We start from the raw sequence: 15,020 nt of genomic DNA, 5'->3' as shown, positions 1-15,020 counted from the left end.
TCTTATTCTATTTATTTTTCTCAAAGAAAGTGAATGTAAGAATTCTGCAGGTAGATTTATGTCTGTAGCCCACTGACAAAAAGTACCAACTGAAGAGATATAGGCAACTAGAGTATGTGGAATAAAAACAATAAATCACCAAACTCACAACATATGTTGCCGACACTATTAATGGTGTTAATGAAGATAGAATTCATTGTTTGAACCAAATCAGTTGGAGATTTTAAATCAAACTCGAAATTTGTGAAATGGCAGCCGAGGAGGGGGGAAACATCAACCGCGCAGATTGCTTCGTATTTTCCATACACGGGGCAACACACACAAGAAAAGTTAAATGACAGTGAGCAAAGCAGCTGGCAGAGATTTTGCCAGGCGACATTTTGTGTCATATTTCTGATGGATTTGTTTGAATACAGCCGCGACACCAGAGAGTCCACTGAGATGCTCTTGAGCTCTTAACGCCCAACTGGTCCAGTGGAGCTGCTCAGATCTATCTTATTGTGGTTGTGTGAGAAAAATATAATTTGTAGAACAGTGGTAACTACAGTGAATACATTCAAGAGGAGCAGAGGGGTTGAGGACATTCAGGTACAAGTGTGAGTGTGAGACTTGTCCGTCCTACGGAAGAAGTCCCAAAAGATCAAAAACAAGTTGTTGATTTCCAAACACGAGAGGCCGGACATGCTCATGGAATCTGGACACAGCAGCCAGTTAATTAGGTCAAAGAGGAAAAACAGCAATAATAAAACAATCTGAGCTGTTAATGAGCATGAGCTCACTCCAGTCTGTCTGAGGAGCCAATCAAAGAGCTCGGCCCCTCACTCTGGTCCCATCCGGGGACCATTAACTCACGGACAAAACGCACACCAACACCCCGCCAGCGGGATAAATAACTGTGATGGATGAAAACGCTCCCCATCCTCCTACCTTCCTCTGTCTTACCTGTTCCTCCCCGTCCTCCAGTTTCCTGTCGCCGACGCGGTCCTGGCACAGAGACAAGAGCTCGTTAGCACGCACGCACGCACGCACGCACGCACGCACACGCTCACACTCACACAGACAGACAGACAGACAGACAGACAGACAGACAGAAACACCCAGTCTCTCGTCATGGCAGCGAAATTAAGACAATTTGAAATTTTCCCAGTCAAATCATCAACAACAATCTTTCTCCAAAATCACTTACTGCCCCCTTTTAACTGTTTGGACTTGTGTAACTACACGTGTCCCTCAAAGTCATCCTAATATAAGGATGCTTTACATATTTGGTGCTTGGGTGCAAAATAATTGTACAGACCGGGTACTTGAATTGGAACAAAGTCAAAAAGATGATGAGCTTATCATATTAAATGTGGCTCATAATTTAGGTGTTTCACACTTGATGTAAAAAAAAGTAAAGTTTTGGTGTTTTGTTTCACGCTGGAAAACATTCTACATAACATTTTCAGTAGCAACCATGATGATGACGATGATCATATCTTTCTGGAATGTTTCTTTAAGCAAATTTCTTAGTCTGACATATTATTTTTATCTGCCATGTTCCCCTGATTAGAAAGCAAGAGCAACTGCCCCGTTCAGCTGTAGAATTATATACCTCGCTCAGTGCGGGGCCCGTTCTCAGTTTCAACCCAGATTTAGCTCAGCTCAGGAGCTAAGTGCCCCCTGGTTCTGTATATACCCAGAACGCAGCGTGTCATTACAGCTGAGGGAACACGGTGGGACAGTGGCTGACCAGTAATTTGGCTTTGCTAAATGTTGTCACTTGTCATTCCAGCGTTTGTTCCCGTCCTGTCCGTCTGGACCGTACAGACAGAAAAATATACTTTAAATTGAGCAAGAAGTTTGCTTTTTTTATACCATAAGAAAATATACATTTGGCTAAAATTACACACGACCGGCTGTTTTTGCCATTTTACCGTCATTCAGCAGACATGGGACTTTGATCTGGAAATGCAAGTTAATGTAGAAATATTGTCTTTAATTTGTCACAATAAAACAGCTGCCAACAGTGGAGAGATGGAATCCGCAAAATGAATACAGTACAGACTTATGAGTTTTATGACATTAATAACTTTGTATATCATAATGGATATTATACCTAAAAAAAGATTTAGTATAAAAGGCTACAGGACTGTTTTTCCTCCTTATAGCCTTTTTTAGAGTCAAGATAATGTGCAAATATTAAAACTTTAAAGCTCTGTCTTTAGTTTAAATGTTAGAATAAACAAAAGTTCTTTATTGCACAGTCAAGGATAACTATGCAACCCCTGGAAATTAGAAGGGGATTATTAGCATTTATTTTACCGTGTAGGACCTGAGAGAACAGAGCCTGAGCAGCAAAACACACCTGTCATCTCGCCCTGCTGTTTGGTATTTGCTCCCTCTAGAGAGATGTCTTCCTCAGGTGTGTCTGTACGCGTGTGCAGGAATGCCACGTGTGGGGTATTTCCACCACACAGGATTTTCCAAATCGCTGCTGGGCAAGTGACTTCAAACACGGCTTGATTATTCAGAGCACAGCAACAACATTCACCTGGCAAAAATCGACAAGCAGGAATTAGGAGGAATTTGACCCCTGGTATAAAGGTGTCTTTCTGCAGCGCTCACCCTCGCACGCTGGAGAGGAAGGGGTGGGAAACAGGAGTGAAACGAAGGATTAGAGCCAGAAGGAGACTGGGGATAGAGGAGGGCAGGAACTAAATGCTACTGAGGAAGAGATAGAAAGGTTGACAGGCATGGAGGGAGTGTGAACGAGAGAGAGAGAGAGAGAGGGAGGTGGATGGAAAGTAAAGGTGAACGTGAGAGCAAGGATGAGATTGTGATGAGGAAAAGAAAAGGAGTGGGGCGAGCTGGCAGGAAGCAACAGGGCCTGAAGAAGCACAAGAAGCCAGAAAGACTGTTGTAGTTCAGAGCCGCTGGAAAACTCATCATGGAATTCACCTCTGTCTCAACTCATCCTAACTAAACATACAATATATTAGCAACTATTTTCCTGATTCAAAATGTGCAACTTACTTCTCTAAATGTGATGCTGCTGCTGACATGACTGTACTGTAACTGGGTCCTCAACAGAGAACTCTTTGTGCCTGCTCCCTCTGCTGGCAGCTGCCGGTGCTACAGGGACACAAAACACAAGACATCTGCATCAGGGGGAAAGTGATGCTAAGCCTCTGACTCATCTTATAGTCTAACCCTTATCCACAGCTCTGCACCGAAAGGAGTGTGTGAACAATGAAGAAGAGTGGGTCTGCTCAGTGAAACACAAAAAATAAAAGAGGGAGGATCTATAACAAGGATAACCGCAAATAGAAAAGGAAAAACATAATAATACTTTAACTGCTGCTATGTGTACACAAGTCTTCCAAAAAAATAGATCTAGGACTGAAGGCCAATAACTGATTGGCCTTTCTAAAGCATCAGCTGAAAATAATGAATTTTATGATCTGTAACCACAGCTCAACTATATAATGAGAACAAATTCAGATCCCATGGGTGTGAATTTATCAATGCTGTCGGCTTTGTGCATCAGTTCAGGCCTTGAGCAGGAGGTTAAGCTGTGCGAGGCAGGAGGAAGACGAATGACACTGGATAGTGTCCTGGACGGAGCGATGAGGGTGGGACGAGAGACTGAGGTAAAGAGAGGGTGGGAGTGGGACAGAGTGGCAGCTAAAACTACAAACTCCTACACGTATTCCTATCTTTGTCAATATTTAAATATGTGGTAGATGGAATAGAGCCACCAGTGCAGGGTGAAATGTTACCAGTACAAATGTTCTGCTGCTTCCTTATTGGCCAAGGCACTAAAGGTGGGCGTGGAGGCAACGCGGAGCAATTTCACCTCGCAGGTCTGAAGGAGGGATGGGGGGGGGGGGGTTAGGGTTGTAGAAAGTTGGACGAGGACAAGAGGTCAGTGCTCCCTCTGGAGGTCGGAAGGTGGGAGTGCGGTGCCGACAGTCACACCAGGGGCCCTGGGGTCCTGCTGGACTGAGGAACGTACCATAATTCCTCCAGGACGCAGTGGGAGCCGAGCTGGGACGTTCCACTTCATGGAAAGAGCGAGTGGGTGTTTTTACGTTGGGCCTGAATGAAACGAGTGCAACCGACGCTGTAACGACTGTCATTAAACATAATTTTCATCCACTTCTTGCAATATTATATGGAAATGATTTGGGGAAAACTTATCAGCTTGTTTAATAATAAAAAGTTTTTTAAATAATAAATGAAACACACTTGGCGTACAGTATTAAAACCTTTACTCGGACATGATACAACAAACAGAAACAAGATTCAGAATTAATGACTGAAAAAAATTATTCATATTTCTTTTTTTTTTCTCTTTCAATCCCCAAAGCACACAATAGTCAATCAGCTCCACGCGTACGATGGAGTCGGATACAAACAGGACAAAGAACAGACACAAGAGAGAAAGAGAGAAAAATCAACAACAAAAGTGAAATTTTGATTTTACAGTTCTTGTATTTGTTTAATACTTTGTAATAAACAAAAGATGAAGAGCGTAGTTGGAGAACAGGGAGACAAACTGTGTGGATGTTAAAGGTGAAGAGTAAACGATCAAGGAAGATTCTAGATCTACTGGAAAATTGTTATTTTTTTTAATCTGTTTTTACTTCTCAGTCGACAAATGAACACCTGAACCGGGTTCTTCGAGATCCTGCCCTTCTCTTCCTCCCTCCGTCTCTCTCTGACCGACCACTTCACAATCCTCCGACCCTAAAAACCAACCTCCTCGTCGTCCTCCTCCTCCTCCTCTTGACGAGAGCCACGGTATTCAGTTCATTCCTCTCATCAAGTTCATTCTGTGTAACCAGATCCTGCTCAGAGGAGTCGCCTGCAAACCACTGCATCAGTGAACTTCTGTGGACCTGGTTGCAGCTAAACCAACTGAAGAAAAGCAGGTTTCACGACTCTGCCTCCTAATCTTTCCTTATTTTGCATTTCCCTGTGTCTTGGAAACCAGAAATTTTCAGGCTGCAAAAGCACCAATGCACAGCTTGAGCACCCAGAGAAGGGCCGCACACCGGTCTCCTTTTCCCTCCAGGGACCAGGCATCCCCTCTCCCAACAAGCTGTTTTCCCATTCTTATTAGGGCCCCTCTTTAGTATGCACTATACACAGGCCAAGGTTAGCGCACACTGCTTAGTGCGCCGCACAATCACAAACACACATGACAACACAAGCACTGGGGACTGAGCGGCCCTGCATCTGGCACACGGCTTGGCAGTGATGAACAAACCCGTGAGGGAGGTGGTTTCAAGGCTGCATAGCAAAACACTGCACCTCCTGGACCAGAAGGGACGGGGCCTCGGGCCCTGGTCTTTAATCTATACAAGATGATCAGTTCTTCAGTCACAGCCTGCAATCCATTTCAAAAAATTAGTTATTTAAAAAATGTGACAAAGCTGGCGACAACGATACTGTAACAGTCAAAAGGTCACAACATGCGCCTGACTCGAGTGCACACGGTCGCAAGCAACGACAAACATTTGTGGGCCAAGCCGCGGTGCGATGCAGCGGTCTCCCGTGGCTACCGCAGATCACCGCTGCTCTGCCATCGAGTAAAGTGAGCAAAGAGGTACACGCGAGGCACCGAGTCCCTTCCTCACAGCTCACCCAACATTTCATTCCACCAAAAGCTTCACATCCTTTGTCAAACAATCCCAAGAATCATAGTTTTAAATGTTTCACGTCCATTCCAAAAGCTAAGCCGGTCTAATTTCAGCCGACGTTCGTTGAGCGAAGAAAGCGTTTTGTTTAAAGTTTTAAGTAAAGCAGAGGACAAAGTGGAGGAGAGGAGGAGGCGGCTGGGTGGTGTTGATAAAGCATCGGGTCAACAGGCCAGTTAATCACCCGTCCAGCCCGGCTCCCTCTCCTCTGTGCATCCTGTAATCGCTCTGCTCAACAAATCATTTCACCAGTCGTCTGCACGTCACAGCCGAAGCTACAGTATTTGCAGGCAGATTCAAAACAGAAATTCCCAACCACCGACTTGGCATAATAAAGCTGTGTGTGTGTGTTTACCGTTTCTCCAAATGACCTAAGCTCGAAGCCGAAACGTAGAGAAATATAGAAAAAGACGTAGCAAAACATAAAAACATTGCTTTCATATGGAGGGATGAGAAATCTAAATCATTTCACTGCCAATTATCATATGAACTTGTGTAGCAGATTAAGCTAAATTCACAAATGCCAGAAAACACGACGCACACCATGTTACCACAATACAAATATACAAGTTGCATATTTTTTATGAATTATCAACAAAGTTGGCGTTTTTCCCGCTGTGTAATGGAACCAGTGTTCTAATGTCAATTAGCGGATCCTCCGGCACTTGACTGATTGTGTGTGATCATCCCATCCCCCGGGTAGAAACGTTACGCAGCAGCGGCAAGCTTTAACATTCAACTCCAAAAAATAAAATCCTGCAGAGAAAGTTCCTAGAACAGAAGATTGGATTATTTAACAAACGTCAGCATATTGTCTTTGAGAGACGGGGATGAACTTCATCCCACAGCTGAGTTCTAATCCAGATCATAAAGTCACAAAGCCTTGGCTGCCACAGAAACCATCTCACCGCGGTCTCAAATCTTCAGATATGCTAGTATCAGGTCGTCTGAACAAAGTCAAGTCATAAAGCATAAAGTGAGACCGCATCATCTACAGAACAAGAAGCCTGGCAGGTCCTCAGCCTGCCACCAAGAAGCTTTAACCTTTCTCTGCAGGTAGGAAATGAATGGACATGTTGAGTTGGCTGCATGTTCGCAGGGATGGAAGAAGAAAAAAAATTAGACTAGGTTAGACCAACATATTGACACGTTAAACAAAAATCACCTGTCTTACAGGTCGTCAAACTGCCGGCCTCCGAGTCCACATTACATGTGATCCTCTCTGAGAAGAACTATTTGGACTGACTGCAGGGCAGGAAGCTCGTTGCTCATTCTGGTCAAAGTAGCTGGTGGAGCCCAGAAATTCATCAGCTACTTTATCATCGCCTTCGACGGCCTGACTCCTTTCTAAAATACAAAAAGCCTTTGGCTGTGTCTGCTAGAGAGGACAAACACTTATGAGCCACAGCCAAACATGTACAAGCACATAAAGCTGGTGTTCATTTTCCATAAAGAAAGAAAAGAAAAATCGAAGAGGGAAATCGAAGCAGACCATAAGAATGGACAATGATTTGTCTGTGTGTACTTGCATACTGTGTTTGCATTGATGTACATGTGCAAGTCTCATTAGTTATAATATTTAGCACCTGGCAGAGGACAACAGCTGCACCTCTTCCCTGTAGAATGATACTGCAAAAATCTATGTTTTATAATTTCTGTTAAATGTGGTGACTAATGAGAAGGTTAAATACACCTCAGAATGTCAACACTTTTAAATACTTCACTAACAGAAAAAAAGAAAAGGTAATACATCTTTATGTGTGTTACTCATCTTCGAGCGTGTAAGTTTGCTTTGTATCTCCTGATCTTGTGTGGTAGCTGCGTTTGGCCTCAGATTCGGTTGCCCACAAAGTTTCAATCACAGTAAATGTCAAGTGCCCTCGTCGATGAAATCCGGCCAATCGGTCGACGAGAACAACGGAGGAAAACATCCGCAGACGAAGTCGGTGCAAAAAGCAGCAGCGAGGCGTGGTTGGCCCTGGGCTCAAAATCGATTTCACTGTGATGACAACATCACACAGGAGGTTGTAATTCAACAGCAGAACATTAAACCAGTTTTTTAAAATTGTTTTGCTTGGAGTCAGATATTCGACCATCACGAGTGTGAACAGGTGGGGTTTTTTTCTGCGTGTCTTGTGTGGTGCTGTTTATTTTTCTTCATTATTTACATCTACTGTACAAAAGTTGCAAGAACTGAGCCAAAACACACTGGGTAAAGTTTCAAAAGCTGCAGGTAGTAGGTGTAGGATTTCCATTAAATACAGCTAATTCATTTCATTAATGCGTTACATTAACGCAAACACACAAAAGGTTCTTTTGTATTTCAAACATCGGAGCATCATTTACCAATCCATATTCCGAGCCAGAGGTCCGTCTTTAAAACAAGGATATAATCAAATACGGATTAACATCCATTGTCGGATCGTTTCACTTGGTCTTTTACACTTTTCTACTCCGCTGTTGTTTTTTGTGCTGCACAAAAAAAAAATCGGCTTTTTCACTTAATTTTAGAGAGAGCATGACATTAGATACGAAGCGATGCCTCTTCAACTGCTGGAGTGTCTTGTACAAGGACACTTAACTGTTCTTTCGATTTATTTATTAGTTTACTTTACAAGCCACAGGACTGAGATACTGTTCAAAGACGAGAGTGATATTTCTCTTCCAGGGGCAATGGAGGGTTGATAGAGGGCAGATTTGTATTAATACTGAGCAGCTTATCAAGACGAACACTGGCGACAGCCGAAAAAGTTCAACCATGTCACTGGTAGTTGAAGTTTCCAAATCCTGGTTCTTTTATCCAGGATGTGGCCAATTATTTAACAAGTTCCATTAAAAATCATCACATCTGATCTGAAAATGGTGCAATAATGAGAAACCCCTACACATAGTACCTTTTAGGTTGTCAACGGTATTTGAGAAAGATGGTCATTTTTAGGGAAACGGGAACATCTACACGGTTACAACTCACAAAAGTGCATCGACGACCACCAGCGAAGGGAACGGGAGTAAAAAGAAGTTCCAAATACTCTTTTGACTCCCCGTGAGCCTCAACCCGTTGAAAAAGCCGACCAACTGCCAAGGTAGAGGAAAGGATAAAATCAAAACAATAAACTAATAATAATAATTCAAGTCATTCGTCTTGTCTTACAAAGCCCGCTGTGCGCATCAGGGTGGGAGGGACTAAGTCTGTCGGCTCCCAGCCCCCTTTTTTCCTGGATTTCAATGCCATGGGAAAAAAAGCTCTCATTTCATGAGTACAGTACTTCAAAATAGAAACTCAATCAAGTTTCAGCATGAATATAAAAAAAGCATAAAATATTTAAAATGTTTATGAGATTCAATGAGCTCACTGAGAGGGCGACGCCTCCTGACCAATAAAGAAGTGAATCTGTTTGACAGTGGACAGGAGATTGAAATGATGCACCTGATTTTAAGCTTAAAAACCATTAATGAGTGATGGATATATAACGTAGAGCGGAGCAGCTACTGTAGCATTGTGACTAAGTAACCCGAGTAAAAACAGGGGAAGTCGGCTACACCGGTTACGCAGAAGCAAAAACCCCACGGTGAGATGAAGATGTGGAAACTGAAGGCAAACTTGAAATTAAGACATTTAATGTACGTGTGTGTGAGATGACGAGGGCTTGCGTTCATTGTAGCCAGTGTGGTGGAAAACTGATGCTTAAAGTGTATGTGTGTTTATTAGCATACTCTTTTGCATTCAGAGCCATATAATCTGTGTATTAGCTCTGTTGTATGTCAATTCATGCACGCAAGAAGAAACCTGCATGTGTGAAGATAATTAGCCGGTGCGGAATAATGTGTGTGTGAGTGTGTGTCTCTGTGTGTGTGTATAAGTGTGATAGCTGGTTTTGTTGACACCAGCAGGTGCTGCATTTAAGTGAGGTCCCAACCAGAAGAGCCCACGACCCCACGCGGTGCAACGTGCCGGTAATCCACTGGATCCTGACCGAACCTGGCTCCTCTAGGTGAGCTGGTGAGGCGCCTCTAGCATCTCCATCAGGAAGGTGTCGATGGGTGTGTCACCAATCAGTTTGAAGAAGAACAGGTGCTCCAGGCACTTTAGACCAATGGAGCGCAGCGCTGGGAGACGGAGGAGGAGCTTCGCAAACCTGAAGGACGGAGAGAGGAATGAGAAGGAGAGCAGAGTGAGACATGACCATAGACAGTTGTGTCTCTTTGCATCATATCCAGCCTCTGACCAGCTGCTCTGTGCTGCAATGGCATGTTGAAGCTGCTGAGTTGAATATTATGGAACAACAACCTCCCCTCTTACTTGTTAATATGTCTATAGTATGTGTTACAGCCCACCTGCCCTGCTGATCAGGGTACTTCTGTTTGCAGTAAGACTCGAGAGACGCATAAACCCTCTCTCTCAGGAGCTCCACCTCACTGGGGTTGGACAAGCCTTTGGCATCTTGAGGTTACAAGGAAAAAAAAAGAGAAAATTAAAGCTATCCCAAAATGGAAATGAAATAAATTTTACATTTCCCATTTTAAAAGGCGTTATTTTTGTCCACTTTAGTTTTTTCAGTTTGGTCTAACTCGCGAGTTTTTCCACATTCCACATTGTCTGTGTACCTGGGTTGAAGAGGATGATGGCCCGAAGGCAGCCCAGCTCTGTCTTGTCCATTTGCATGTCTCTCATCTTACTCACAAGCTCTGTCAAAACCCTGTGGAGAGGAAGGAGAGGAGAGGAGAGAAGAGAAGAGAGGATAGAGGAGGAGAGTAGACAAGAGTGGAGGGGAGAGGAGACGAGAGAGGAGAGGAGAGGAGACAAGAGAGGAGACGAGAGGGGGGAGGGGAGAGGAGAAGAGAGAGGAGAGGAAAGTATAGAGGAGGAGAGGAGAGAGGAAAAAAGAACAAAAGAAAGAGAGCAGGAAAGTGATAAAACAATGGGAGGAGAGAATAAGAAAAGGGACCAGACTCAATAATCACATTATTTATGGTTACAGCTCAAAGTAACGACTTTGTGTCCAAACCACACAGGGAAAGACCGAGCATCTGGTTCAGCAGGAAAAACAAACCCAGGGAAAAAACACAACACTGGTTAAAACTGTCTGAGGTGGCAAACTACTGCCACCAGATGGTGGTTTTGTTCTTGCTGTGGCTGATTCTTGTTTTTTGTGGGTTTTTTTCAGTTTAATAATTCAATGTTTGCATGTCTGTTGTATTATAGCCGTCATGGTTTCATGGGCTAAAACACACGTTTTAACTCTGCTAGCCATAACAAACACACTTATATATTAAGACACACATCTTCACTCGCAGAAAGGAATAAACACCACAAATTCATACATTTTTTGGTAACATATAATGCATACGTTTTAAATGTAATTCTAGGATTCAAGTCAAAATCCTAAATTCAAAACCTGCTGGTCAAACAAGTCGTCATGCTTGCGACGTTAAGTATTGATGCAATGAAGAGAGAAAGGCCAGAGTGAGGTGTGATAATTACTCCGGGTGTTATACTTTAATTCCACCCATTAATTCTTAAATCTTTACCCAAGTTAAGGTAAAGTTAAATCTACTATGATGATAGGTGTCATGTTATTTAGGAACAATACATGCAATCAGTAGATTCAAAGGCTTCATCCACAAAACTACGTTTTCCTTTTAAACTGAAAAAACCTCCGTCCAACACATAAAAGCATCCGGGCTCCGTGTCACAACCCAAAATGTGACCATTCACGTAGACTGGTCATGTGTGGTGTGGACGGAGGGGGTAAATATAGCAGCAGTGATGCATTTTAAGACGTAGTAGTGTGGACGTAGCCAAAAAACTTACCCTGGAAAAAATAGCAGATAATTAGAAGACTTATCTACCAACTTACCAACATATCAATACATCGTTAATGAAAGAAGTAATGATGATTCATTAAATGTTTCGTGCAATAATATAAAAACCATCAGTCTGGATTTAAGAGGTTTAGCCTGGGGCCCTTGAATGAAAAAGGAGGGGTCTACACAGACCGGGGAGTGAGGGGAAAGAAGTAATGACCATTAGGGACAGTTTATGGAAAGTCCAGAAAGTGACATCTGCTTTAAATGACATGGACTGATTTTATCTGACACCGCCCTCAATACAATAGAAAGCCAAAATGAAGTTTTTATACACACCCAGCAGAACGGGTAAACGTTTCATTCACAGAGGACAGTTGAGGAAAGTCTAACTGAGGGGGTCGACAACACCTCCACAAGGCACAGTGGTACATGACATTCTGTAAAGAAGCGAATGTGTTCAATCGTATCCCAAGCTGGAGTAATACTGTACTTTTCATACGACCACAAAGCCAGCCTACACATTTTGATTTTCTCATTTTTGTCTGGCGAGGCTCAACAAGCATTTGGTTTGGTAAGAAGAGGCTTTGTTTAATTGGCGAAAGATTAAGATTTTTTCTGCAGACGGATTGGGGCGAGGCTTCTCTGCAGTAACATCATCATCATCTAACTAATTTACTGCTATAGTTCTCTCAGTCAATGTGTCAATTAATTCTTTGGGTTATGTTGTTCGGAATAACATCTTTTAGTGGAAACCGTCTGGTGCTTGTGTGAAGCTGCAGAGACGCTGAGAAGCATCGACCGCTGAGTTTTAGTTGTGTGTTTGTTTCAATGTCGACTGAAGAGGAGGGGGTTTCAGAAAAGTGTTTGTGTAGTGGCGTAATTACCTGTCAAATATGGCCCCAACCTCAGCATTGTGCGCCCTGTGTATTCAATCACAATGTGTTATTACAATGTCATTACACAGTTACATTGTTATTACAGTTTTCTGTATCTTGCCTGATGGTCACATGGTGAAAAACATGGGGTTTGTTCACATCTGTCGTGTCTGGACTCAAACTTTCTAAGTTAACTATCTCGCTCCTGCAACTTAACACTGGCACCGTTAAAATCTGGACCTCTGATAAACATCTGATTAGATTTATAGTTTTGGATCCACTATGATTTATGTGTATTCAAATGAGCAGAAAGGAGGTTATGATAAATCTCATGAGCCAAATGCGCAACAGCAGAAAAAAATTAGTACATGTGAAACTAATAATATGTAAAACTATATACGCTGAACCTTTAACAGCTGCTCGTACCTAAACGTCCACACATCATGAGAAGCAACTTACAGATACATAAAACTCACCAGCATAAGTCAATAAAATTTTAAAAAACACAACTTCAGGAAACAACAAAAAAGAAAAGTAAGGCGTCTACTATTTTTTGTCATTCTTATCATTGACTAAGGCTTCTCAATATCACTCATCTAAGAGTATGTAGACAAAATGGCTTTTTCTGTGTGCATCTGTTACACATTGTCACACCCTCCCCGACAGATTAAAAGAGACGACCCCATGCTTGGAATGACAAAAACGGTGGCTACCAACCTTTTCCAGTTCATACAATCATTGAGTTTTCCGAAATATTGTGTTTTTTCTTTTGTTACTATAATGATTTCCTGTAGTAGACTTCTGTTTTCTGCTCTGCTCAGTTGCTTAGCACCCCCCTCCCCCGAAGTAATAAGACTCATTTAAGTAAAGCGTGAAAAGAAATTGTATATAGATATTTCATAATTTACGTCCTCCTTGATAGAATAAGTTTCAGTAGCTTCAAACAGATGCCAAGCTGAAACAGAAGCCTGCTGCTACAGTAAAATAGAGTGCTGTGAGGAGGAAATGAATAAGTATCAGAGGGGATAAAAAATTGTTGATCATCATATGCCATGAGCACCATTAAATTGTTTTAAACCTGACTGTATTTCTCAGCAAAATTAACCCTTTATAACAATGTAACTACTGTGTAATTAACAGTGAACTGACACGTTGTAATGTCATTGATTTAAATGAAGGGGATTGAGATTGGCTGTAAAAGCAGGTGATGATGTAATGAACAGAAAGTCTGGCTTAAAGCACTGAATGTGCATTAAAACTAAATTGACGATAACATCCCATTATTGCATGATCCAGCATTTATTATTTATCAAATAACATTGTGATAAAACAAGCAATAACTATATCTGTAGTGACGTGTCAAAAACATGTGGTTTCACTTGTTAAAGGTCCGGTGTGAAGGATTTAGGAGGATCTAATATTCATAATGATGTTTTCATTAAGGTATAATCTGCTGAGACTAAAGAATGGTTGTGTTTTCACTACCTAACAATGAGCTTAATATCTACAATGGCAGTGGGCCCCAGAGTCGGCCATGTTGTACTGCCATGTTTCTCTACAGTAGCCCAGAAAGGACAAACCAAACACTAGCTCTAGAAAGGGCCTTTGGTGTTTTTACATCATGCGTCCAGCGTATATTCTCCAACACGCTGGGAAGGGGTAGTCTGGCGTAGTCAGACTAATACTCAGTTATGGTATAAACCCTACACATTATCAGATAGTCGATTGTGATTGGACCAGCAAAAGATTCCTGCCGGAGGGAAATCACTTTCCAATCGAGGGGATACAGCCAATAGTCTGGCAGAGCAAAAGAAACGAGCTCCCAGAATTCATCATGGTCCTAGGCAAGGGAAGGGAAGGGGACGGTGAGGCAAAGGATATTTAGTTGGTTACCAATTTGCAACCTCACTGCTAGATGCCACTAAATCCTACACACTGAACCTTTAAGTAATAACTGACGACTGATGCAATAATGCACAAGGCTGGAGAGGACTTAGGATCATAAGACCATATATATACTCATGGCCTCTGCAGTGTCCTGCACAATAATGGGATGTGGACTATTATACGAAAAATATTTTAAGTATTTTGACGTGTTAGTATTGTATATAAGCCAACCATGATCATTTTATCAAATGCTGCAGTAGGTGCTCTGCCACTGAGTGTGCGTGCGCGTGTGCGCATGTGCGCGTGCATCGTGTATATGGGCAGCAAGCATTAGTCACCGGCCTCCCTGCTATGCAGCCGCCACCAGCAACAAATCAGCAACAAATCAGCAACATCTCTCAGCCAATCACAGCCAACGAAGAACACAGGAGCTGCAGTCAACCAAAGATTAGGACGCAATATCCCCAAGTAAATTCTAACCCCCAATCCCTTATCCAGCTACATCTGAATTACGTGTGTGTGTGTGTGTGTGTGTGTGTGTGTGTGTGTGTGTGTGTGTGTGTGTGTGGCTTATATAAATTATCACAGACAAAGAAATTAATGTGGATAAATGAGGGAAAGTTTTCTTTCTTTATTCATGTACCTGGGAGAGTAGGTGGTCACAATATTATGTAGAGGTGGATCTATTCTAAGTTGGGATCCTGCACAGTTTGGAGAAGTGGACTAGCAAGGCCTCTGTAAAAGCACTTAAACTCTCTGGTGAGCA

General features: G+C 42.5%; 2 protein-coding genes across 18 annotated transcripts in view; both read right to left on the bottom strand.

The window, feature by feature from the left end:
* col11a2 (collagen, type XI, alpha 2) overlaps positions 1 to 3,159 on the bottom strand; it is a 52,719-nt gene extending 49,560 nt beyond the window's left edge. For 5 of the 10 annotated variants that reach the window (XM_047330309.1, XM_035621211.2, XM_047330313.1 and 2 more), the window contains exons 1-3: positions 3,016 to 3,159; positions 2,348 to 2,533; positions 943 to 984 (exon numbers count right to left, since the gene is read on the bottom strand). The gene's annotated coding sequence lies outside the window, so the exon portion shown is untranslated. The remainder of the gene's footprint in view (positions 1 to 942; positions 985 to 2,347; positions 2,534 to 3,015) is intronic. The other 5 variants (XM_047330315.1, XM_047330316.1, XM_047330317.1 and 2 more) reach the window with 2 other exon arrangements.
* A 1,077-nt stretch (positions 3,160 to 4,236) lies between these two features.
* Positions 4,237 to 15,020, bottom strand: part of rxrba (retinoid x receptor, beta a) — an 18,699-nt gene continuing 7,915 nt past the window's right edge. For 6 of the 8 annotated variants that reach the window (XM_047330359.1, XM_047330360.1, XM_047330358.1 and 3 more), the window contains 4 exons: positions 12,377 to 12,412; positions 10,290 to 10,381; positions 10,020 to 10,125; positions 4,237 to 9,820 (listed from right to left, as the gene is read on the bottom strand). In XM_047330359.1, the coding sequence (XP_047186315.1) occupies positions 9,673 to 9,820; positions 10,020 to 10,125; positions 10,290 to 10,381; positions 12,377 to 12,412 (382 nt within the window). In that variant the 3' untranslated portion in view covers positions 4,237 to 9,672. The remainder of the gene's footprint in view (positions 9,821 to 10,019; positions 10,126 to 10,289; positions 10,382 to 12,376; positions 12,413 to 15,020) is intronic. The other 2 variants (XM_047330362.1, XM_047330364.1) reach the window with 1 other exon arrangement.

The sequence above is a fragment of the Scophthalmus maximus genome, chromosome 22 (genome assembly GCF_022379125.1).
Source record: "Scophthalmus maximus strain ysfricsl-2021 chromosome 22, ASM2237912v1, whole genome shotgun sequence".
NCBI lineage: Eukaryota > Metazoa > Chordata > Actinopteri > Pleuronectiformes > Scophthalmidae > Scophthalmus > Scophthalmus maximus.
The sequence above is the reverse complement of the archived record's forward strand: the minus strand, read 5'-3'. Positions and strand labels throughout refer to the sequence as shown.